The sequence below is a fragment of the Carassius carassius genome, chromosome 22 (genome assembly GCF_963082965.1).
Source record: "Carassius carassius chromosome 22, fCarCar2.1, whole genome shotgun sequence".
Lineage (NCBI taxonomy): Eukaryota > Metazoa > Chordata > Actinopteri > Cypriniformes > Cyprinidae > Carassius > Carassius carassius.
This window is the reverse complement of record NC_081776.1, coordinates 3,088,451-3,114,949: the sequence shown is the minus strand read 5'-3', so window position 1 is coordinate 3,114,949 and position 26,499 is coordinate 3,088,451. Positions and strand designations below refer to the sequence as shown.

At 36.5% G+C, this 26,499-nt stretch overlaps 2 protein-coding genes and 1 pseudogene across 2 annotated transcripts; 1 reads left to right on the top strand and 2 right to left on the bottom strand.

Annotated features, from left to right (window-relative positions):
- Positions 1-54: 54 nt before the first annotated feature.
- Positions 55-3,619, bottom strand: LOC132098705 (V-type proton ATPase subunit E 1-like). Its single transcript, XM_059504839.1, has 9 exons — positions 3,368-3,619; positions 2,711-2,776; positions 2,446-2,555; positions 2,205-2,271; positions 2,025-2,114; positions 1,858-1,926; positions 932-1,026; positions 730-817; positions 55-645 (listed from the first exon to the last, which is right to left on the bottom strand). Exons 1-9 carry the CDS (start codon positions 3,398-3,400, stop codon positions 583-585), a joined length of 681 nt encoding a protein of 226 aa, XP_059360822.1. The 5' UTR covers positions 3,401-3,619; the 3' UTR covers positions 55-582.
- Positions 3,620-4,467: 848 nt separating this feature from the next.
- Positions 4,468-5,654, top strand: LOC132098541 (coiled-coil domain-containing protein 167-like; annotated as a pseudogene).
- An 85-nt stretch (positions 5,655-5,739) lies between these two features.
- LOC132098707 (clathrin coat assembly protein AP180-like) lies at positions 5,740-26,492 on the bottom strand. The gene is made up of 24 exons (XM_059504841.1): positions 25,684-26,492; positions 22,879-23,021; positions 22,708-22,783; positions 22,395-22,497; positions 22,064-22,157; positions 21,713-21,824; positions 21,507-21,613; positions 21,380-21,421; positions 20,362-20,423; positions 20,136-20,141; positions 20,019-20,031; positions 19,824-19,939; positions 19,622-19,701; positions 18,653-18,667; positions 18,169-18,333; positions 16,746-16,844; positions 13,013-13,072; positions 9,536-9,655; positions 8,966-8,990; positions 8,822-8,858; positions 8,116-8,169; positions 7,888-7,992; positions 7,688-7,787; positions 5,740-7,389 (listed from the first exon to the last, which is right to left on the bottom strand). The coding sequence occupies exons 1-23, from the start codon at positions 25,811-25,813 to the stop codon at positions 7,701-7,703; spliced, it is 1,851 nt and encodes a 616-aa protein (XP_059360824.1). The 5' UTR covers positions 25,814-26,492; the 3' UTR covers positions 5,740-7,389; positions 7,688-7,700.
- Between the last annotated feature and the right edge of the window lie 7 nt (positions 26,493-26,499).

Genomic DNA, 26,499 nt, shown 5'->3' with positions numbered 1-26,499 from the left:
ATGACATTCTCCAAATTACATAGTAAGAAGACAATGGGAGAAGATATTTGTTTGATATTTTTTTCATTATATATAATTTTCACATCAATATAATCTTTGCAGCAATAACAGACACGATTGCTTGTGATATACAGGTCATGCTCTGCACCACAGGAAAGCAAATAAAAAGTCAACGGAAACAATTAAACACTTAGTAATTTTCAAGTCTGTGCCACCATTTAGTTTTTCTGGGGGATGTTCAAGATGGGTCTGTCTTCTCCACAGCCACAAAATGGGTGAGTTCGCAAACAACCGTGAAACTTCTACATCAGTTTAAGACTGAGCTCACTCAGGCGTTTCTGTAAACCGTGTTATATTACAGCTGCATTCAGAATCAAACACATGAGATGTTATGGACCAAATGGAACACTATTTTGATCCTTTTTTACAGCAATAGTGTATCAACACCAACTGAACACACACATACACATGATATTTTCTTAAATACAGACAGATACAGGAATGGAGTTTTTAACACCAGAATAAGAATAAAAGTACAACATCAAACAGTGGCATTCTGCCGTGGTTTGGAGCGAGTGAGGATCAGTCCATGAACTTGCGGTTCTGGTTTGCGCCAAACAGGGCGACTCGGATTTCCGGCATCATCTGAAAAGAATCGAAAATCAAAAATCTACCGTACAATTCACACAGCTTCTCTTAATCGTAACCCTCTGTGCCCAATTTCCGTACCTGCTGTGCTAGGAGGTCCAGCCTGCTCTCCAGAGTGTTGGACACTTTGATCTTTCCATCAGCATTATACAGCTCGATACCACCAGAGCTACACAAAAAACACACAGACTTTCGTTTCATATATTCAAAAACTACAATTAAATAAAAAAAAAGATATTCAGGCTAATTTTGTAAACCAGATACTGAAACGGCAGATGCTTACAGTTCTGGAGAGAGGAAGTTATCCTGGTTGATACGGACTTCAAGATTGTCCTTCACTGCTGCCTTGTAGATGGGAATGTTTTTCTGCACAGAAGCCTAATAAAACACGTTTGTGTTTGGTTTATATCATGAAGTAATCGGATATTAATAATTGCCAAATACACAACATTTTCCTGCAGCAAGTGTTATTTTTAGAGTTACTGATATACTATAATAGTTTTTAATAAAATTATAAACGTTTTGTTTTCATTTTAATTTTATGTTAAAGTTTAAAATGTAATTGTTTTCTTGTTATTTTATTTGTTTGTTTTTTGTCTTTATTATATTTTAGTTTTAGTTATTTTAATACAAGTTAAAATGTGTGTGTGTGTGTGTGTGTGTGTGTGTTTTGTGTATGTATGTATGTATGTATATATATATATAAAGTTAAACTATATTTAAATTATTTTCACTGAGATACTATTACATTTTATTACATTTAACTTTAGGAGTTAGTAATTTTGCTGTGTTTTTGTACATTCTTTGATGTGTATTTATTTATTATATTTAAGTTTCATTTATAGTTATTTTAGCACATCAAGTTAAAAAAATGGTCTTGATAACTACCTAAAACAAAATACATAGTTTACATTAAATGATACATCATATAATTTTAGATTGCTGAATCCAGTGTTTTTGTTTCATTAATATGCTATATTTTTATTCACATTTTAATTTCAAAGTTTTACTAATTTTCTATGCTTTTAGTTTTTAACTTTTTTTTTATTTTTGTTTTTTTATTTAACATTTTGTTATTTGAATACATCAAGCTAAACTAAATGAAAAGTAGTAATGTCTTGGCTACTAGCTGAATTTTTATGTTTTATTTCAGTTAACATTTATTTTATTTTTTATAGGTTTCAATTTAAGGTTTAGTGGACTACAGACCTGCACTATGCCCACGTCCTGTTTGCGGCAACGGATGGTCACTTTGGGTTCCAGGAGCTGATAAAAACCCTGAAACATGAGAATACCAGAGCGTGTGCTGTTTAAGACTCACATACAGTCTTTGACGAAAATGGTTTGCTATACTGTTAAATTATACAGTCACTCACCTGCAGGACCAGTCCGTCCATCAAAACAGCGTATCTGGATGGATCTCTGGCAACATTCGCTAGTCGGTGACGTGCGTCGTTTAACAAATCCTTAAAAAAAAAAAACACAGCGTAAACAGACAGCATAAACCCATTATTTATTTTAAGGCTAGATGTGCTAAAAAAAGTATGCAAACTAACCGAAATCATGTCATCACGGGCCTTCAGGACCTTCAGTCTGGCCTGGTTCATCAGGTTGGACATTTGACTGCAGACATGAAGCAAACATTTAAAACATCTGAACATTCAGAAAAAACTTAATGATCTGAAACTTTTTACTGCATGAAATAACTGTTCGAGTAACACATTTTGAGGAAACTGGAAGTTTCCACAGTAATGATTTGGGCGTCTGACTGCTTCAGGCAGAGGAAGTCACACTCACATTTTCTTCTGCTGTTCGATCTGTTTCTCCTTCTTCTCATAATACTCCATAATCTTCAGACGCTGAGTCTGGACCAGCCGGCCTTTCTCAATGTTGAACTCCTCCTCTGCCTTCAGGAGAGACACTTATCATCATATCAGCTCTTATCAATGGCCAGTCTCACAATTTCACACCATTTCCACCGTCACAGCCTCTTAAAGATAGTCTTTAGAGGAATCATTTAAATCTAGACTACTAAATAATAATAATAATAATAATAAAATACCTTAGCATCAATCTCCTCTGCTTTTTCATTGGCCTCCTGCTCAATGAAAGCCATCATGTGCTTGATCTGGAAAGATATGGGAATAAAAATAACAATAATTCAATATCTATCAGGGGGGAAAAGCTTTAAAGGAAGGAACATAAAAAGCAGAAGTCTAACAGGATATCAATGCTTAAAACCCACTTGTAAATGCAGAAAAATAATCTTAAATCTGTTTAAGTTACAGTAGCAATGTTGCGGCTCCATCACAATTATGTGGAATGTGTGTGTGTTTAGTATGTTATAACTATACAGAACCGCCATCACCTGCATTCTAAAATTGGTCTTTTTGTCGTGAATACTTGATATTATTCATCATACAACCTTGGTGCATTTGTTTTTGAATGAGATGCTCAATAATTGTTTTTCCTTATTGATCATTTATCCACATTTATCTAAGTGTCCAAATGTATTAATATAAAATTAACTTTTATTATATAGACAGGTCTCGTGATTCAAGCGCGTGTGTAATGCATAAATGACGAACAACCTTGAAGGCCACATCATGCTCGTGCCATGCACGTTCGCCTTAAACAATGCATTTGTCAAATCGCCGAGGGTTAATCTTGCAACAGTGTTGTAATATAAAATTAATTATGAATTTGAACGCCTTTTCACCTGCTTCTGGACGTCGGCATCGCTGAGCGCCATGACTGCTGCTGCTGCGGCTGCTGTAAAAGGATTTTAAGCTCGTTTCGAAGCGACGGAAAGACGTCCGTTTAAATTTTTCAAATATATTTTCAAAATGCCCTACAGATTTAAAAACGCACAAAAATGATATGAAAGTCACGACCGTGACAGTGTCTGAGTCGTGGAAATAGACTGGACGGATCAGCTGATTCTCAGGCAATGATGATGACACACGGGTCACATGATGCGTGTTTCCTCTCTGGGAGCCAATCAGATCTCAGTGCGCGCCTGGGCTTTTATTGCTGTTTATGTGGCAATAATAATAATGACAATATTACTAATAGTAATAATGAAGTCTAAAACAGTTTGGTTTGTGGAAGTGGTTTGTGTAGTTTAAAGTGATAAAATAACAAACATAAACATTAATCTAGGAAGCGCCATATTTCAGTTTTGAAAACGAGGCCGTGAGGGACTCAACTACAGTGCGTTTGATGGATTGTACTGTTGTTATTAAAAATAGAAGTTTATTAAATATTGCCACTTGTCTTATTTTGTATATTTACATACATACACACAGACAGACTAAATACAATCTGAGAGTCTGGGTCATCTTTGACCCCAAAAAATCAAAATAAAAAAATACAGTTTGGTATGTGTTATACAGTCTTCCATTTATTCTGATTTTAATATAAAATAATTATCTGGACTATAAAAATGTGACAGGATCATTTTCAGTATTACAGTACAAATAAAGGGCTAAATATTATTTTTAAAATATCATTCAAATCAATAAATTGATTTGTTTATTTATTAATATTCTGGGTGACATGTTAAATACATAAAAAGCAATCAATAGCAAAAGCAAAAAAAGCAAAACTTTCCATATTTACAGTACAAATATAGTTTTTATTTGTTTGTTTGTTTATTCATGCTTTTGGTGAGATGTGTTTAATAGCTTTAATAGCATTATATAATTATAATGCTGCAATTGTGGATGGATGGCTGTGTCCAATATGTAATATCAACTCTTTGACAGTACAGGAAGTATTTGCCATTCCCATAAATTATGTCCAGTAAGAATCACCAAAATGATTAAATCGAGAACCTTGAAGAAAGAGAAAATAAGTGTGGCAAGCAAGGTAAAGGCCATATTAATAGATAATTTATGCTATATTATGTGTATGAAACAGCCAACGTAACAGATTAACACTTATGTAAGTCTATTGAAAATTAGATGCAAAATTCTCTCTCTCTCTCTCTCTAGAGATATATACTGTACATATATATCTATATCTATAGATATATATATATATATATATATATATATATATATATATATATATATATATATATATATATGTCATAATGTAGTCATGTCATAGTGCCATTCTGAAGGATCTTATGTGAAAATGTTTGTAGGCGTATCTATTGAGATATGATGCTCATAGCTTGGTCTCTTTAGATTGACCGCATTGAAGAGCACAAAGTACATTGTAAAAACAACCTGGAGAGGGCAGAATTCAGACAGAGAAAAGAGCAGCTCTCAGACAACGACAGGTGATTATGCCAATATCATTATAAACAGAATACACTTTTTACTGCATTATCTAATACAGCTAACGAGCCTGTTAATACTTACAGGCTGGCCCTGGAAGATGAGAGGACCATATTGATCTAAAGAATACAGAAATACGGTTAGTCAGTTTTCTGGAAAGTTTGGGGGTGTAAAAATGCATAAATCGGACAATGAAAATTAAGTGCACTGGTCATGGAATATAATAACAAATTATACATTTTGTAATAATACAAATGAGTTTGAATTTGTGGATTTGTTCATTCAAAATATACAAGCTATTTTCCTAAAATTCTTTCTGAAGCATGCAAAATGGTGACCAAATTTCAGATTCCTTGATGCATTGCATCACTTGGTAAAGAAAATTATTGTGGGAGCAATTTTTTATCTGATAGTATCTTATGTTTTATTCTTCAGAAAAGAAGCTGCAGGTGCTGAGAGGAGAAGAAGAACATGATGAAATCCATCGCTCTGTTAGCCATCAGTGCTCAAATTTATTTATTAAGAAGTATTTTCTGTCACGCCAAACACTGTCTGATAATGAGATTTGGGGATACTGATGTTTATTCATCATTTGGCAACACTGGTTTGTTGAGAGGTTGTGGATTTTTCAGTGTCATTTTTGCCATCTTCATCTTGGCCACGATATCTTGGATTGTCTCAACTCTATATTTTGTTAACCATGTAAAAAAGAGACATTAGATGTTTGTGCATCAGAGAAGGACACGGAATTGGGATATATTTATATGATCCTCATTGTCAAACACTTTACCCAATAATGACTAAATTATGTTTCTCTCCAGATCACTGTTTATTGCATTTCAACAGGACTAACATGCACAAAGGTGGGAGGGGCAGAGGGTGTTATTCCATCCAAAAATAAGATATATCAACAAAATGTTCAGTTGAAATAAAAAACAGCCATCAATAAAATGCAATACTGTCCCATTAAACTGCCGTTCATCCCTTTGAAATCCTTGATACTTGTAGCCAATAGTATTAATAATACACTCACTCACATTAGACAGCCAGGTATATTTAGTCCTATATTAAATAAACAGCTCATTGAAAAAATTTACATTTGCTCACTCACCCTCAGGACATCCAATATGTCCACGAGTTTGTTTCTTCATCAGGACAGATTTAGTGAAATTTAACATTACATCATTTGCTTACCAATGGATCCTTTGCAGTGAATGGGTGCCCTCAGAATGAGAGTTTAAACAAGGCTTTCACTGGAGAAAGCAATTTTATATTAACATACAAAGCAACATTTTAAAGTTAAAACTGTCTCGATGGATTTGTTCCTTACAAACATGTTTTTTTCTTTAATGCTAACTGATGGACTGGATCGGTGCGGATTATTTGTGGAATATTGTGATGTTTTTAACAACTGTTTGGACTCTCATTCTGATGGCACCCATTCAATGCAGAAGATCCATTGGTGAACAAGTGATGTAATGCTACATTTTTGTTCCAAAGAAGGAATGGATGAGGGTGAGTACATTTAAAGCAAATTACAATTTTTGGTTGAACTATTCTTTTAAGACTGATTTGATGATTAAGATGTTGGTGAACTTGCTGCTGATAGAATCTGATCTGGCTCAATGGCATCCCCATTGCTCAACAGAGGAATTACATGCTGCGATATTATATTGTACATACTGGCATCAGCTCAGTGCTTTGTGATGTACACAGACATTTGTACAAAAGGAATTACTAACTAGCCATATAGTGTGCAAAGTAAACTTCTGACATAACTAAAATATATTCAACCTTTTTTTTATCTCAAAATAAAAACTAAGGATATTCAAAACAATCTGTATTTTAAAATACTTTAAAATGCATATGTATTTTCATAAAATAGTCACATGTTGCATGTGACTCAAAATCGATAGATACAAAAAAAGAATAAAATCAGAGCATTGATAAAAACAATGTGCATGAGACACTATCTTAACTCATAATACGCTGATATTGTTCCCACAGAAATTATTCCATGGTCCAAAAATGACTAATACACCACTGATGATGACACAGACCGGCCCAGTTATATTCACCACAGCAAAAAAAAAACATTTTCCACAGAAAACGTCACACTTTTGATTTGATTTCCCACAGAAAGCGAGCCCAGGAAAAATTAACGCACATCTATCCTTAAGAGACATGCAGATGCACATTCAAGATGGCATCTGCCATTCTCCTCGTGTTTCTTTCTTTTTTTTATTTTTCATATATAGATCTGAAGTAATTGAGAACATTGAAATACAAACACACATACACACATGTACTTATTCACGTTCACGGTTTGTGCTACAACAACAGACAGGGAAGAGAAAGAGAGAGAGAGAAAGGAGGGACTGAGGTCCTCATTGTGATGAATGGAAGAAAGAATACACATGTTTGATTCATCAGCTCTGCACAATAAGTGTGACAACTGCAATAGAGAAAAAAGAAATGGGTTTTAGTATTATACACTGGGGGGGAAAATCTCAGAAACTGCTAGTAAATTGCACAATAATAAAGAAATGGCAAGAAAAACAAAGAATCTTTTTTTTTTTACTATATATATATAGTATATAGTATACAGCCTCATGTAAATGTTTTGTTTCTAAAAGCAGGCTATTTTCAACTACAATCTTAATATTACATAAGCTTCAGATGCAGAACATAATTTCAGATGTGTCTCATTGTGTGTACTGTGGTATATCTGCTTTAGCTGTAGTGAAACTTACACCAGCTGTTCATTTACATGAAGTCTTTCATACTGAGGTCAGCGAGAGGATCTTTAGAAGGGGGGGGCTTCCTGGGACTCTGGGCCATTGCTGGAGACATCTGAGGAGGAAACACACACATGCAGGGAGCGATAATTAAGTATGAGTGTATTTGCACACTAAAAAACTATATCAGTAAATTGCATGCTTGTCTAAAATACCGGTTGTCCTGGGGCTCCTCCTGCGGGAAACTGTGGCCTCATCATTGGTTGCTGTGTGGCCATCATCGGTGAGCCAGGCATCATAGGAGCAGCTCCTGCACCAGGCTGTGAGACACAGAGAGACACAGTAAGAGACACATACACCCACCCACCCACACACACACACAAACACACACACACACACACACACACACACACACACACACACACATAAACACACACTCTTACCATGCCAAACGGTGATGGGGATCCCATGACAGGACAGACCCTGCGAGGGGAAGTCTAAGTGGGTGGGAGGGATGGGGGGAAAGGTTAGCTCCAAACTACACAGAACAGGACAACACCTGAACTTACGACACACAGACACACAGAAGGGAATCTGCACACACTGGGATGGATGGTGCTTAGCAGTTTGATGTAACTGTGAGTTTGACTGTTGATGGATGTTCATGCATGTATGTATGTTTAATAGTATAATAGAAAAAAAAGAAAGAAAGTGGCTATCCAGCCAAACATGTTTGAATCTCTTAATCAAGGCTTAACCTGAAATCCATTGTTCATATAAATTTTCTTGTCTATAAGTTAATCTTTAGCTTTGTTCACATTGCACACAAATACAATTGAATATAAGATTAAGATTTTGAATTCAAAGTTTGAAAAATCCTTTTGTGAATAAACAATTATCTAACTTTCAGAACACCAGTGCAATTTCTAATAAGAAGTTGAGAAATGTACAGTTGATTTTTCAATACATCAACCCTTATCAGAAAGCTCCGCCTCTTAAGTCCTTTTCATTGAGCTGATAGGAGCCGAGAGAGGCGGGGTGGAGAGCAAGCTTGTGAAAGGCTCCACACCATGCTGCTCAAAGCCATGCTCCACATCTACAGAACACCACAGCATTTACCATGGCAATGCCCCAGCTAGGGGTGGGTACCTGCGCTTGCCAGTTCGCCCCTCCAGCTGCTTCACCCCTGAGAGTTAAAAAACAGAAATAGAGGAGGGACAAATACACAAATATTTATTTTAAGAGGACAAGATAATATAGTGAAATATAGAGGAGGAAGTTACTGTAGCTTACGGTTTCTGGTTCCCCACTGCCAAATCTGCAAGAAACATGTATTTTTAGATTCTTACAATGATGAGTTAGTCGTACAATGTAAAAAATAAATAAATAAAAAATTATACAATTTATTTATTTTTGCCATGATGCCATAATGCAATAGAAGTAGCATTTTTAGTTCAACAAAGAACCATTTAGTGAACAGTTCTAAAAAGAAAAAAAGATTCCTAGTGCAAAGAACTTCTAAGAACCTTTAAACACTATAAAAATCCTTTTGTGGAATTAAAAGATTCGATGGATATTAAATATTCTTAATGGAACCTTAATCTTGAAAATAACTATTTTTGCTGTACTTTTTAAAATAAAGGTTCCAAAAGTTTTTTTGTTTTTTTTTTGCCATAGGGATTTACCATTTAGGGTACCGCAAATAACTTTTATTTTTCTTAGTGTGAAGAACATTTTAAATAACCACTATAAAGAACCTTCTAAAGGTTCTTCATGGAACCATAGGTGCGCATAAGTAACCTTTTTAATTTTAAGACTGTATGATTTTAAAGTACACCATATTAAAAGTGGATGGGAACGTACTGCTGGCCATGTTGGCCATAGCTGAGTCCAGGTCTCCTCCCATGGGTTTGACCGGTGAGGTGGCCCCTGCTGCTTTTGGAGTTATAGATGGCATTAGCATGTCACCCAATCCATCGAAAGCTTTAAGGGGAGGTAAAGAGTAAGAAAAACACTGTGAGCTTGATTTTAAGTAATAGTAACAAAATGGGAGTTAAACAACCCTTTTACATTGTACTTCTCTATGTAGGGTGGCCATATGTGCTGTTCATTCAGGACATGTCCCATCCAGGATTTTAATATTGCCTAAAATATTCAGGTTTTGGCTGCTTGCACTGTGCAGATCGATTGTTGAGTGACATTCATGAGAGCGACAGAGAGCAGAGCAGACGGCTCATTATGCTTTCGAATTGCTCTCGCACCTACTGTACTTTGGTGTCTTTTTTGATCAGTGCGCAGGATGTTTTAGGCAATATTAAAATCCTAGCCAGGACATTTCCCGTATGAACATGGCCACCCTACCTCTATTGCAACAAGTACAAGAAAAATCTTTAAAATGAGAGCAGGAAGAGAGGGAGCTATCATCAACTACAGTACACTCGCATGAACTCATGACATATTAAACATTCAATTCATCATAACATTTACCATCACTATCATTATTTAACAAAGTATAATACTTGTTTCACACAGCATTTTATACTGCCTTAATATTGATGCCACAAACTGCAGCTAAATACTGAAAATAACATGATTTCTGGGTTACTACATGAGATTATTACCGTTAACTATTAAAATGTATTTGTTAAATAAAATAAAAAATATATAAATATTAGATGAAAAACTTCAACTAAACTTTGCATTTAAGTTGAAGCACTGGAAATAAAACTAAAACTGAAATAAAATTAAACCTAAATAGTAACATTTAATATAAAAACATGAAAATATATATTAAATAAAAGATGAGAAAAGCACATAAAAAATGACCAAATATAAAAAAATAAACTATGTAAATAAAAAAACGAACTCGATATATAAAAGATAATATTAGTAAATACTAGAAAAAAACAAAAAACACACACACACACACACACACACCAAAAAAAAAAAAAAACGCTAATGCTGCATCCCAATTCACATACTATCTTTCCTAAATAGTATTAGAATGAGTATGTCCCAAATCATAGTATGCTGAAATGTAAGGTACCTGGATGGTTTAGTATTTTCGGTGGAAATTTAAAGTAGAGATCCATGCACACTCCAACGTTAAATATTGCCCACAACCCATTGTGTGTTGAAAGAGGATTCGGTAAGAACAACAAAAATGAATAAAAAAAAGCTTAAAAACTACAAACATGGCAGATATGCGAGACCGATGGACAGGGAGAGAAAGAGACTGGAGTGATAAATAACCAATATCTAACCTGATGAAAAAATACTTATTTAATGTTATCCGTGTTGTATTTCATCTGCAACAGCATTGTGAACATTTGTTCTGTCATTAACATTTAAAAGCATCATGCAAACACATGAGGAGAGTTCTCGGGACGAAAGACACGACTAGCCGATCGATGGGCCTCTTTGTTTCTCTTGCATACAGAAGGAAATTAAAATAAATGAAATGTGAATATGTAAATATGTGACAAGATGATTGACAGGGCAGTTTAAACTGTGACAGAATGCATGTGACTAAGCAACATATTGGTCCGTTAAAGATATAATTATGACGAAGTAGTACAGCTATGCCCCAAAGCTTACTATTACTATTCTGCTACATACTAAAAAGTATATGTACTTTTTCTTCACAAAAAGAGTAAATACTTTTAGGGCAAAGTAGTAGGTGAATTGGAACGCAGCATAAATATTTATTCTTTGCATACTTTGTGAAACAAGCCTAAAATAGCCTACACAAGCTTTTATTGAGAACTGATTTAACAATATTCACATAATATTCATTTCTACCATTAATTTCTTCATGTTGTCACTCAGAAGCTCACACTAGAGATCTTTTGCAAAGCATTTAAACTTTCATTCATTCATCCACCCATCTTCAAATCCTTTCAAGCTTCAAGCAATCTTTCAGTTGAATTCATGAAGCCCTATTCTGCAATGCAGCAATGCACTGTGGGATTGCAGCTGGTGTAGGAGCACCAAAACTCACCAGTACCACAGGAGGAAGCAAGCAATGACCCAAGAGCCAGATGAAGGGAAATAGAGAGGAAAAATGAAGAAAAAATGATAAAGAGAGGGTATTTAAAACATTGGAAGGAGAAATGGAAGAATACAATCAAGAAAAGATTGTTGTCGAGCAGAAGAAACAGATCAGATGAGCACAAAAGAGTGAGAGTGAATGAGAGAAAAGAGCAGAGTTAAGCAGCAAAGCATTGGGAAGAAAACTTTCTGAGTCCATGTAGAGCAGAGATGAACGTAAACCCCATGCATGAGAGAAACAGATGGAAAAAAAACTGATCTCATCTTTACACGTCAAAATCCCCACAACACAACTGAGATGTAACATGTCTAGACTCAATATGCCACAACTGCACACGCACACATCACTAAACATCACATTAAACACGTCTCTGCTTTGGTAAAATAACATGTACCCAGAAGAAATGTTTATTAGAAAAAAAATTAATAAATTAAAAGATTCATTTGAGTTCTCAGTCATGTACCAATAAATGTGAGTATCATAAATATACTGGAGACTTTGCAAATCTGAGCAGAGATTGATATCTCTTCTGAGACTCTACAAGAGAACAAAAACTGCATAAGAAGGAAATTATGTCGCAATGTAATGGAAGTAGTGACAGATCTGTTCTTCCAAAATGTGATGTACATCGTGATGCAGTGGAATGTCTGAAAAATGTAGGGCAGGACTTTCTTTTCATCGGTTGTTGATTGGATGTTAAGTTGTGGGTGGGGCAAATGAGTGTGATCTTGTAGGGGGTGGAGCTTAAGCAGACTTTATGATTGGACGTCACCAGAGAAAAGACTGTCGTTTTCACTGAATGTCCAATTTGATTGGACGTTTTGATTAAACATTACAAGTTCTAAATGTTTTTTGAACAAATTGTTCATAATAAGATCTATAACAGAATTTCTGTTACTTGCTGACTTTAAGCACAAATCTCCATTTGTTCTCCATCTAATCTCACAGCTTTCAATGAGAAACTACTGAGATCTCATTTGTGATTTGAAGTTTTTTTTCTAAGGGTACGTAAATGTGCTACATTTTCCATGCTAGTGATGAAAATGTAGACTATGATGGTTGTATCCATGTTTTTTTTAACACCAGACAAACATTTGGCTGCACACTTTAAGAAAAAAGGTAGCAAACCTTTCAAAAGGTAATAATATGTACCTTTAAGGTTACAAATTGGGGGTAAGTAAGTAAGATACAAAGATGTACCTTAGGGTACTGCCCATGTGCAACTTTTGTTCTGAAAGTGCAATGAAAATGACAAAGATAAGACATCAGTAGGGCTTTGGGTGATGTACCTGACATCAGATCTCCTCCTGCAGCTGCTGCTGGTTTGGCCTCTCCAGCGCCCGCAGATTCTGATCCATCCACGCAGCATGAGGGTAAAAAAGCTTAGAGTGAAAGCCATTACACTGAGAAACAATCCAAGAGCAAGAGACAGAGAGAGAGTGTTATCACACATAAATAAAAGCCAGAAATAGAAACAACCTCACACCAAAGCACACACATACACCTCATTAAAGCCTTTTGAACTATCAGCTCAGGAAACCACTGCCTGGTCCATCAACCATCAGCTTAAACAGAATCCACAGCAACCATCTGAGCAAGACATGCAAATCAAACCCCCAGCATGCAAACTGGGTAGATACCAACCACCAAACAGGTCCAGATTTGCGCCGCTGTCTGGCCAGCTCACAGGGGCCGACAGAGAAGCAGCAGGAGGACGAAACACATCTGAAGCACAGGAACGGGTTTAGTTGACACCCTAAAGTCCTGCTTGCTTAACATCCATTATTCGAAGAGTAACGTTTTGCAACTTTGTTAATCAGGACCTATAAATGCATTAGTTTTAGGTCAGAACCAGAACCTGTTTAAGTCATTGATGAAGACAGGTTCATGAGATAAAGCCCAAGGGTAGAAGCGAAAATAGAAAGGTTTCTAAGTGGGGATAATGTAACTAATGGGTCTTGGAGATGTTTCAAGAGAAACATAGCTGGAGTGATTAGGAATGATTAAGAAGTGAATGAAGGTCTAAGGGACTGAGAGAAATCAGTTTGTCGGGTGCTCAGTTCCTTCGGCTGCCCCGGGAGAGAAGCATATTTGGCTCACCTTGAGCAGTCAAGGACAGAATATGTAAAAAAACAAAGTACAAGTGAGGCAGGGGGTGAGTTAATGGATTTTCTGTAGCGTGTACCTGCTGAAAACTGATCTAGACTGGGGTTTGGGTCTGTTTTGGGAACAGATGAATCTGGCATGGGATCAAAAAAATCTAAAAACAAGACATTAAAATAACATAAACATAAAATAACAATAACAAACACAAAAATATTAATACATAACAGAAACAAAATCAAACCAATCAACATAAAAAACAAAACAAAAACAAATTAAACTACACCTATTTTTTTAGAAACAGTATTGAGAAGCATTCAGTCAAGTTTACATTATTTAATAAACTGAAAAAAAAAGCAATCACGATTAATATAATCATTTTAAAGAAACCACAGCATGTGACATCACAGGGTTGCTTTGCTCCTTTGGCCAGTGAAGTAATATAAGTAGTTCTTTACCTTTTGAACAAACGCTGGTTTTGAAATAAAGGAAGACGAACTTGAAAGGACTGTTAAACGCATAATAAGTGAGAGAAGTCATGAACCCGCGTGTTTGGGGTGAAGAGCGCATCAGAAACAACATGTGTTTACTTGGATACTCGTCAGGACAGTCAGTCCGACATAATTTTGTGTGCATTTGCTTATGAAGAGGCGAAAGAACTCAATTTGCTACTCGCATACTTTCCAAGCTGGGCTTTTTATGAGCATTTGTGCACACATAAACAATCTAAAACAATACTGCACTGAAATCTCTATCGCGCTGCCTTACACTTAAATGGCTTAAAACACTTTAATGTTTAAACTGACAAGACTTCAAATTTGAGAATGATAAACTTTCTTGAGGAAGCATACCCTTACGAAAGGAAAATATATTTACCAATATATTTCTTAAAATACATTGTGATATATTGTGATATATTATTTTCCCTTTTTATTTTCTAATATATTTTATATTTGAATACATTGAATAATATATTCATGATACATATATTGTATAATATATTGCAAAATATACAAATGATTGCCGCTTTAAATAAATTGCAATTTATTGGAAAAAATAAATATTAAATACCATATATAAGAATATATGCCTAATATATTACATGATATTTTCCAATATCCTGCAATATATTAGCTTGATCGTTCAGATAGGGGATTAGATATGGTGTCCTGTTAACAGCAGGTGAATACACAGGTGAACGTGAAATATGTTACATACCACTACGGCTCTGTTGTTCTGCACTATGTTTTGGAGACCACGATCAAAGCTTAGTGATGTAGACAGTTTGATGTTGAGCACTCCTACAAATTATGGTGAAAACCAAAAACATTTGGGTGTTAAAATAGCATTGTGTGTTTAAAAAAAATAATGAATTGAAAATAGAAATTTGGGTGGTGTTGGCGCAGTGGATAAGACACATGCCTTTGGTGTGAAAGACCCGGGTTCGTATCCACTGTGAGACACCAATGTGTCCCTGAGCAAGACACTTAACCCCTAGTTGCTCCAGAGGCGTGCGACCCCTCTGACATATATAGCAATTGTAAGTCGCTTTGGATAAAAGCGTCAGCTAAATGAATAAATGTAAATGTAAGAAATGTTTGTATTAGTTCACTGGTCAACATAGCAAACCAACCACGTGATGTCACATGCTGTGGTACTGCAAGATGGCGGCACCCTTGCTCCAAAATCTATAACAAAACATCCTTTTTTCTTAAAAAATTGGTTTGTTATATATAATTTTTTTTATTTACATGCAAATCACTTTACTACATAATGTAAACTTGACCGGCTGCTTAACTTCCGCTTTAAAGTTCCAATACAATGGCTAACCACATATAAATTTATGCTCTGTCTGGCACAAATATCTTCCTTAAAAAACAAAATTTGTATTCAAACTGTTTTAAAGGGATAGTCGACCCAAAATGAAAAGTCTGTCATCATTTATTCAACATCATGTCCTTCCAAACCTGTATGCTGTATGCATTTCTGACTCCTGCCGAACACAAAAGAAGACATTCTGAAGAATGGAGGTAACAAAAACTGTTGCCATTGATTTCCATTTTTGTGCATAATATGGAATTCAATGGGAACCAAAATTGTGGATACCCAAATCATATTCATCTTCTACCAATATCTTCTTTTACATTCCATAAAAAAGTCATGCAAGTTTGGAACATGGGGAGGGGGTCATTATGTAACTCATGAGTAACCTTTCCCCTTTAAAAGCAGTTGCTGAAAAAAAATGTTTTTGCTTAATCTCTGGCCTAAGGGGTTTTACCAGCAAACAGGTCTATCGTCAGGGCTGAGGAAGCAGTGGGGTTTACAGTGCTGCTGGTGGTGGAGACAGACGCCTGGACAGAAGTGGATGTCACTGAGCTAAAGAGAGAATTACTCTCATCTACTGGCTGCATGGAGAACAGGTCCAGCTGAAGGGAGTGATCAGCTGTACCAGCCGCTGGAGTGAAGGGATCTACTGGGAGGAGAGGATGAACATTTAAAAACATCTTCCCAGCTCTGAAAGACTGCATTTATTATATAAAATCACCCTTGAGGATGAAACTTCAGAGAAGGAAGAATGAGAAAGAGAGTGGAAGTTGGAGACGGTTTTATTAGATATGATGAGTTTTGCGCTCGACATCTGCTTGTGCTCCATGGAGAACAGAACTCCAGTAACTCCAGTGTTCAAAGACTATCGCCCTAGCAACATAGAAAGCAGTGTCCATGGCAACACCGATGCCAATACAGAAATCTCAACAGTGACCAGAGGAGGCTTCATTAGGAGCGGAGACTGTAGGAGAGGTTCTTTGAGGTTCTTCAAACCGGTAAATGACACACTCAAAAGCAAACACACACTCTCTCACCCGATATGTGTCGACATTCTCATACATACACATATGCATGTGAACTGTTGTCACCCACCGGTTGGCGCAGTGCTGTCAGCAGCAGGAGTGGGGGTGGTTGCTGATGCACCACCCTCAGCAGCAGCAGCTGTTTCAGCCGCAGGGGCCGCAAACATATCTGGAGAAGCGCACACGAGGGCCGAAGGGTTGTTGAATAATAGCCAAAAAAAAAGGAGGAAGAGGAAATAGAGAGTAGATAGCAAAGAGAAGGAGAAAGAAAAAAATGATTCAATGACATGCAGAGTTCAAATGAAAGGAGGTTTTGCATTTAAAATACTTAAAACTATAGCTGTATCCCAATTCAGGGGCTGCATCCTTCAAAGGCTGCATTCCAAGAGCGAATGCATCATAGCACTGTGACAAAGGCTGTCCCATTTAGTAATCTCCTATAAACGCGGCCTTGAAATGCATCCTTCCATTTCCGGGTCCATGAAAGATATAACAAATGGATCCTTCACAGCTCAGACTATCCCGAGTTTCAACTTACTTGATTATCTAATGTAACAAATGTTAAAAACATTGGTTGAAATGTTGACCTTACCAAGATGTGGTTTTATAGGTAGTTTATACTTTTAATTTATGTACCCAAACGGACCAATATTTGGACAGGTGGATGCAGCTCCTGGATTGGAAAACAGCTCAAGTCTTGCACACTTTTAATTAATAAGTTGCTCTGAGTAAATACAGCTGGATAAAAAGCTGGATGATGTTATTATTTTCTATATCCACTGTATATATATGAAAAATATTGATTTTACTTTCATAATGTGACATATTTCCAGGATATTCAACCATAAGAATGCAGAATAAGACTTGATCTTACCAGTTTAAATTTGAATTAAATAATTATTAAATTGCGAAGATTCTAGAAATCTGCATTAAATATTCACAAAATATCTGTTTATTAACTTTAACTGATAGCCCATGCTGACAGAAACCAAAAATGATTTGTTTCAGAGGTGCTTTGTTCTTTTTATAACCACTTTCTACTTATAAATATTATGTATTTTGAGTATTTAACCATACATTTGAAGCACTGTGACAGTCTGAATTAATTTCCACATGGGGATTAATAAAGCACGAAACTGAAACTGAACTGTAAATTAAAACCTGATTAATCTTACTGTATACATTAGAATAATCAACTGATTACAATTCATTTATTTCATTTTAATATGCAAGCATCTTTGTGATGCATTGATGGCAAATACATGTCAAACGAAAACTGCAAAAGTGTAGCATGGAAAATATAAAAACTTTAAAGAAATAAGAAGCTCTAGATTTCTACCGCAGACACAAATGGTGAAGCAATGGTGACAACAGACTTTACGAATGAAGCACAAACTGTGATCTAATCTTTTACTTTCTTTCTTTGTTTCAGAATGTGGCACAGCCTTTTCCCCCAGAAAAGTCTTCTTGAAGGAAGTAACCTCACTACTGACCTCCGAGGAGAACCGCTGAGCCGGAGGAAGCACCGGCAGCGGAAAGAGGAGGAGCCAAAGAAACAGCTGCCTCAGCAGCTGTGGTGGTGGGCGTGGCTGAGGAGGTGGAGTCTACTGCAGGGGTTGGGTCAGGAAGGACAGTCTCTGTAGTAAGGGAGCCTATTTCTGCATAGCCACGCCCCCAACAGAACAATATTGACACAACGTAAACAAATGACCAGGAAAGGAACCAAAGAAGATGGTAAGAGCAAGAGAGAGAGAAAAAGAAAGAGATGTTCTACTGAGCAAAGACTGAGGGAGTGACACAGAGATGTTAAATGGGCTTTAGGTGACTAGCTCTGTCATACTTAGGACTGTCATACTCTAATTTCAGTTCGCTAGATGAACTACAACAAATGCTTAATAAAGCAAATGAGACATTTAACATAATCAAATTGCATGAAAACACTTATTTCACATAAAATCATAGGCCAATAACGTTTACCTGAGCCCAGCAGATCTGATGTAATTGCAGCCCATGACAGCCAGACAGAAAAAAGACAATTTAAATTAAGTCAAGCTTTCATTAAGGGTTTGAAAGGAGGAATGTAAAACATACTTTAATTAGGAAGTTTGTGAGCTAAAGTTCTTCTACCCAGGTCAGTTTTTCACATTATTTTTGGTTTGTGTGGCTGGTTTGGTTTTGTAGTGAATCAATATGAAAATAAATAGATTACTTTAAGTTAAAGTTACTTTAATGATTTACTGGTGCACACTGTATTGCAAATTCATCATAATGTTTAATCAAATGTCATGCAAACTCTTTTATGTAGTTGTAGCTGATGTCATTGAGACTACTTTCATGATTTAATCAGTCAATTTGATGGATAAATCAAGTCCTGATGTTTTTTTCTTGTGGGATAACCTGTTTCAATCTAAAACATGGGTTGTGAATTTGGTTTCATGTTTACATAATAAACTATTATTATAAATATTTTATTGTTTCATATTAAAGTAACACAATTTGAGCATGCTGGCGCATGTACTCCATCTTTAAGTCAGACCTCAGCAAAGCCATGCATCTGAGTTTATGAAATTCACAGATTCAGGCCAATGCTATTTTAGTATTATTTATATAGTATTGTAAGTTTTAATAATATTTAAAATTAATTGTAATTTTACTTTTTAATTCATTTAAATTTGAAATTAGTGTTTGTTTTTTAAACTATTTCTAAATATCATGTTATATATTTTAATTTCAATTTTGGTTTCATTTCATTTTAGGTTGCAGTAAGTAATTTTAATATTTCAAGGCAATATTAGTATTTTCCATTTAGTTTAAGTTTTCTATTGAATATACAGTATATATATATATATATATGCTTTATGCTTTATTTCAGTTAACAAAAAGTTGTCTTTAGTTAACAATAAAATTGCTGGTTTGAGCTGCAAAGTGTTTGTGTGTGGATTGTACCTCCCCAACATGTGGGAGCAGCTGATGCTCCTCCTACAGAAGGACCAGAGGAAGACAACGGGTCCAAATCCAGCAGAGAACTACATTGTGACAGACAGACACTTTTATAAACATACAAAAGCTGTTCGGTCAGATATTATCTATTGTTCTGATTAGCATTCCGTCAGACAGTAAGTCAAGTGTGGTTACTTGGCTCACTCACTCAGTGGCAGTTTCGGTGACCGGTGCGGCCTCAGTGCGTGGTGGCTCCAAAGTGGGGACAGCAGCGCCTGATTTGGCAGGAGTGGAGGTTGGAGACACATTATTGGTGGGTGATCCCTAAAAACACAAAGCAATAGATTGAGCATATGTTTGTAGAATCTATAAAAATACATAACCCATAAATCTGCCTGTTTACCTTTGTGGGTGACCTGAAGGACACAAGCAGAGACAATGTGTTAGAAGTGAACAAATGATTTTATATACTAACAATATGGCTGATGAAAATGTCTGAGATTACTTAAAACATACTCACCCTTCCCTGAACAAACCATTGCAGGAGGAGGAAAAGAACATAAATTAGGATTGATATTTATAGGCTTTATGTGTCTTATTTAAAGGGATTGACAGTATAATAACTGCAGAGACAAGCCATGGTTATTTCTCTCTCACATCTAGAATGCAACATTTGATTTACAAGAACAGAGGCACTTCCCCTCTGACATTTGAAGTGATTTAGAATGATTTCAGGGATCCTGTACCCTTTCTTGCCCTCTAGACTGTTCATATGTGCCTCCAGAGATTCCAGAATACTGGTAGGAGCCTAAAAACAGCAGAATAAAACACACACACAAAACATGAGAAAAGGAAAGCAATGTGAAGACAGTAGAAAAATCATCAGAGCATATTTAATTTCAGTATCTCCGCAGCAAATTCAAACAATGAAAGACCAAATCAAAACACAGGGAAAATGTGTTCACCCAAAGCACTCCTCACAGCACCGCAAAATCAGCTCAAAGCACAAACTGTGGGACAGAACTGGACGTCAGTGCATTGCTTTTCTCAGCTTCTAAACAAAAGGCTAAGTCAAAAAAGTCACTTGCATGGCACCACTTTATACAATGAAGATTGTTTCAAATTCTTTGATTTCAGCTGTAGTGTCATTTTATTCAACTTCATTCTGTTCCGTGTTGATTCAGTTCCGCTCAGTAACAGTGTGAATGCTGCAAAGTTCATCATTTATGAAACAACTTCAAAAGCAACAATTTTGTCATTATGATGCTTAATTCAGTTCAAGTTTTTGTGTCCTCATCCACTAGTGTCAGTACAGAAATGAGTAACAGCATATGTTAAAAACTAGTGTTTTGTGACTAGCCCAGTAAAGAAGCAGGTAAAAGCATTGCACTGAGATGCATTCTGCCGCTCGTATCAGTCGTCATGGTTACCGGCTCTTCGTTGCAGCAGTCTTTAAAGGTACAGTCTTCATTTTCTGAATATGGCAGGTCTGCAACTACGCTGGGGTGCAAACACTGGGAATCCCCATGGGAAGGTGTTTTAATAATGACTCTCGGTTAGGATGGATGAAAGCTCTTTGACACTCACAACAGCTTTACTTAATTATTTTAAAAGATTGGTATAGACTATTCCCATGCAATAAAGTTTTAAAATCCACTGACATCAAGAAATCAATACTTGACTTGATTCTAATATTAAATAAGAGCTAGTGACACACCAACATATTGCACATATGAAAGGACATATGTACCGTTGCTGACTTACATAAGAGATGTCGGGAATGTCATTCTTATCCACACCTACTTGCTGCAACAGAAACACAGTAATAATGTAGTGAATTTATATTCTATACAAATATTTGACTTGAAAAAATGTCTGCTTCTGGCCGTACCTCAGCGATTTTCATGAACTCTGCGATTTTGGTCACCCGGTTCAGAAATTTCTTATAAATTTCCAGAGAATCTTTGCACTCAGACTTCTTCATTTTGAAATATTTCTCTGTATAATTAAAAGCAGAACCATTTGTTTCAAAGTAAACGATTATTGAATGAAATAATGACGTACAGAGACTGAGATCATAAAATTATTATCACATACCTAATAAATTGATGATGCCGTCATTGTAGGAGGCAAAGAGCTTAATCAGGTCCTTAAAGAGAAGCAGGAACGCTGCATTTATGATGCCATTGTTCAAATCTTTAGGATGAACCTGAGAAGGACAGAGAACAAGACAAATAGAGTATTTAAAACAGGAATATGTATACTAAAATAGAGTTTGACCTTCTGTTCCTGGCCAAATAATAATACAGCACATTGAAATAAATACAATCAAGTCAACAAACCGCTGAAAGAACAAAATCACTGGCGAAACCATAACCATGAAGCTCAATCTCAGTTAATTGGCCATTTTCACAGAAGGTTCCAGATGTTGTGGGAGAAGCTACTCACGTCAAACTCCAGCAGTGTGTCCACTTGAGTCTGAAGGGCAGGCATGGCCTTCAAAAGCTTGTCAGGAGCCATAGTCCTCATCACACCATCAGCTCTGAGAGCGCGCGCACACACACACACACACACACACACACACACACACTACATGAGACTGACTGCTTATAGTTTGTGAATCCTGAGAAACCATCCTTTCATTCTCTCTAACTTAGAGATGACATTCTCTTTGTGTATTGCAAGTGTAACAGCTCTGACATTATATTTAATGACTTGGAGTAACTACTGTCTAAATGTTGCCAATGTGTCCATCTATTCCCAGAATGCATCGACATACCCCTTCTTAACTCGAGTGAAGTCGAAGGCCATCGCACGGTAAGCATATGCCTTCTCGTTCAAGTACCGTGCATATCGTCTGATGAATGTAGACATGTCATAGCCTTGGAGACAGAAAAAGAAAAACAGGAATAAACATACAGAGATTAAATTTAAAGCCATTTACTGTATCGACTGCCTAAACATGTTAAAGGAATAGTTCATGGTTGGCCTGAGGGTGAGTTTTCATTTTTGGGTGAACTATTTTAAATCAAACTGAAATGAAGTTTATGTGTCTTTATCCATTTAACTCACACACAAATGTACTAACTCACCATGGGAGCCTGTTTTGTCAATAAAGTTGCTGAGATTGAACAGGGAAGTCCTTGAGGCCAAATACTGGATGAATCTCTGCAGGGATTTAAAAAGGGACGCAGTATTTTAGTATTCAGTACCTGTGAAGTTTGACTAAAAGGAGAAGATTAAACAGTAATGAAGTGCCTCACTTCATTGCCGTAGATGCAGATGTGGTGGGTCGTGGTTAGAGCTTTGAACACGACAACCCAGCTAGCATTAGCGGATCTTTCAAATAGTGTGTCCGCCATCTGAGGGATGTTCACGTTTGTCTCGTTGGTGGCTGAGATCAGATCTGCACACACACAGTTACACAAAAACACACATTTACCACTACAGCGTTATGTACTACAATGTGAATGAGAATTTTGAGAGCTTTATGATTATTAAACCACCAGACAGATTCTCAAGGGGAAAATTGATATCCACAATTGCATTAAGGAAGCTAGAAACAGTCCCACAGAGATAAACAACAATATGACAACATACTTAATGCAGTGGAGTGCATGAGGAAAAAATGACATAAATGTTCTAGTCAGAGAGATTGAGGTCATTCAATATGTGCTTTTGGAACAAAATCAAAGGAAATCAAATGTGTGTCATGAAAACGGTTTTGCCAGATTCAGTAGAAATCTAACGTTTAAAAGCATACTGTATATGGAGTGTGAAGGTTATCACACTAAATCTAAAAAAAGTCCTTTCAAATCAACTACAAACAAAATACAACTGTAAAATTCAATTCTGACACAATACCAGTTTCTGGTCAAGTGGGACCAAAGAAACAGAACCGAAAAATAAAATAAAATAAAAATAAAATTTTAGCATAAAGAAATTAAGCCTGTTTTAGGACCATTGAGATTTTATTGTCCCTAAATACTACTAAGCCTAAGTACCCTAAGTACTTAATTCCTATTATTCTCAAGTGGAATTTTTTAAACTGAAATCAACATGAATTAAAGGTATTTCTCATTTAAATAGTACATCATTATTATTTGCATTTGGAAATTTGGTGGGAAATGTGTTTAACTATCATGAAAGTAATGCACACAAATCTTAATAGTCGTAAAAAAGGGTTCTGTAAGCAAAATATAATTTTTTTTTCTTTGGTTTGATTTGGAGTTCAGGTTGACCTTGAAATCTTCTTGACTGGCTTCTCAAGAGAGCTTGTCTTAAATATAACATATAATATTGTGCTCAGGGTGCCAAAATGTTGGTCAGTGGCTACAGAACACCCAGCAGTGGAGTTAAGAAGCCAAGAATAGTTCAGATTAAAACACACACTGAGATACATTGTATTAACACTAGTGTAACATCTAGCTATGTGACATAATAATATTTTGAAGAATATGTAACAGCTGTCCATGCACATATGTAGGTTGTGAATATGTGAGCAGGTGCAGCTCATTGGGATTATAGAATTGCTCAAGACGCCGTGCTTCATGTGAGCGGATTACAGGCAGTGTAAATACAGACACATCGCAAACACACATACACTCACACACACACACACACACACACACACACACACACACACACACACACAAGCACACACACACACATACACGTGCACAATCATCTGCTAGGCCACATTAGTGTAGCACATGACTAAACGGCTTCTTGGGTCTCATTTCTACCGTATATGATGCAACATCATTAATATCAATCCTGTCAAATATAATATAGAAAATGTATCTAACAAGGCATTATTGTAGTCATATGAATAAACTCCTATGCAGCTATATCCAAGATATAAATGAATTTGTTTCTTCATCTGAACATATTCCGAAGAAAGCAATATTATGGAAAATTGACTTTCTTACAAACATGCAGCTTTTATCTTCACAAGATATTAATTGATGGACTGGAATGGTGTGGATTACTTGTGGATTATTAATGTGATGTTTTTATCAACTGTTTGGACTTTCACAGGATCCACTGGTGAGCAAGTGATACAATGCTAAATTTCACCAAATCTGTTCTAAAGAAGAAACAAACCCATCTATATCTTGTGTGAGTACATTTTCAGGAGATTTTCATTTTTGGGTAAACTATTCCTGTAACTTCAGTCTTTTTATTCAAAGCAAATGTAGCCTGTCTGTCTTAGAATGAAGACCCTTTTGTGGAAACTGATAGCATGTCATCATGATGTCACTCACTCCTCCCCCTTCCCCAATAATCTACTTCAGTTTCTATGACAACCTCACCAATACCCCTCATGGCTTCCAATTCAACAGACAAATGCCTGGAACTCATCAAACACATTTCTTGTAATAAACACCTGACTCTGTTAAAGTAAAATGAATTTCTGTGCAATGAACACTGCACCTTTTCACAGGTGCTAAACTGTGGCGGGACAAAGCAAATTTATGAATCTATGGATTTCAGAAGAGCTGGAAGTCGGCTGGAAACATCTTAGGCATCATGTATGATTCCCTGATGAATGGATTGCTGATATTCACAAACACGTGACTTTTGATTCCTCAGCTTGCATACCAGTGTCCTTACCTTTGGCTTTGTAAATAATACATGCATGCTTTGGCTGATCGATTTATAATTTAGAAGGCCTTTTCCTGCAGGACACAGAGCTCGAGGCTGACATGAAGATGCTTCATTGCCTTTCTGTCCTGTCTAAATGCAGTTGATTTCCTTCTGTCATCTCAGTTTGAGACAAGCCACCCACATAAAGACACTTCAGGGTATGTTCTATGCTGTCAATTTGCCTTCAGTCAGCTTCAAACAAGCTCCTTATATCAAATACACCCTAAAATGGCATGTTTTCCATTGCATCTGGTAGCAAAAAAAAAAAAACTCCCTTAGTGCAAAGCATGCATAATGCAAGAGGACTGTGCTAAGTGTACGGTAAACACAGTTTCATTATTGAAAGCAATGGACTGTGGTGCTGAACTGGACAGCGCCAGCTCTTAGGAATGAGGATCGGTCTAAAATGTCTCACTTACAATCCAGGTGCTTCTTTTTGGGCGCCATCACCTCGTGCGTCGTGGCTTTGCACACGACACGAGCCACCTCGGATCCGGTGAGCTGGTACTGCGCCGCGGCGATGCGATCCGTCAGAGTCTGTCCAGACATTTTCTCCCGGTAGAGTCGACAACCACCTCGAGAATCAACTTCAGGGGGAAGGACAGACGGAATGCATATGATATTCGCCGACAAAAAAGAGAAACGGAATCCAAAGTGACTCTCTAGCTCTCTAGCGGCTGAAAAAACACAAAATATATACGTTCAATTGAATGCTTTAAAAAAAATCCCTCGTTGGCGTCAAGCATGGGTTGGTTTCAGCACCCTGGATAATGTCTCTATTACGTAACGCCCTATGACGAGCTATTTTCTGCCTCTCGTGGGAAATAAATAATCAAATTAATGCGTTAAATCGTCACATTTGATTATCATATGTATGAAAATCCCCATCTAACCGACAGACAATTGGTTCTTTTTATGATGAAGTTAATAAATAAACGCATAAAAACGAGTTGCAAAAACGCTCCGTTGATTAACGCTTTACTATAAACCTGCTCGGGATCCCGGAGCCTCGGTAATATTCGGTCGCAGCCGGTGTGTCCTTCCCGTCCGGTCGGATGATGATGGTGATGATGACGTGTCTCGCTCAAGCCTTTTCAAGGAAGGGAGTTTACTTTGAAGACAAGTAGACTATATTTTCACGTTTCAGTGCTATATTGTGTAGATCTTGGATATTTTATTTGCTTGTTTTTCTGGTAATGCGGGTTACGGTGCCTCGTCGGTGGTCGGTGGACCTG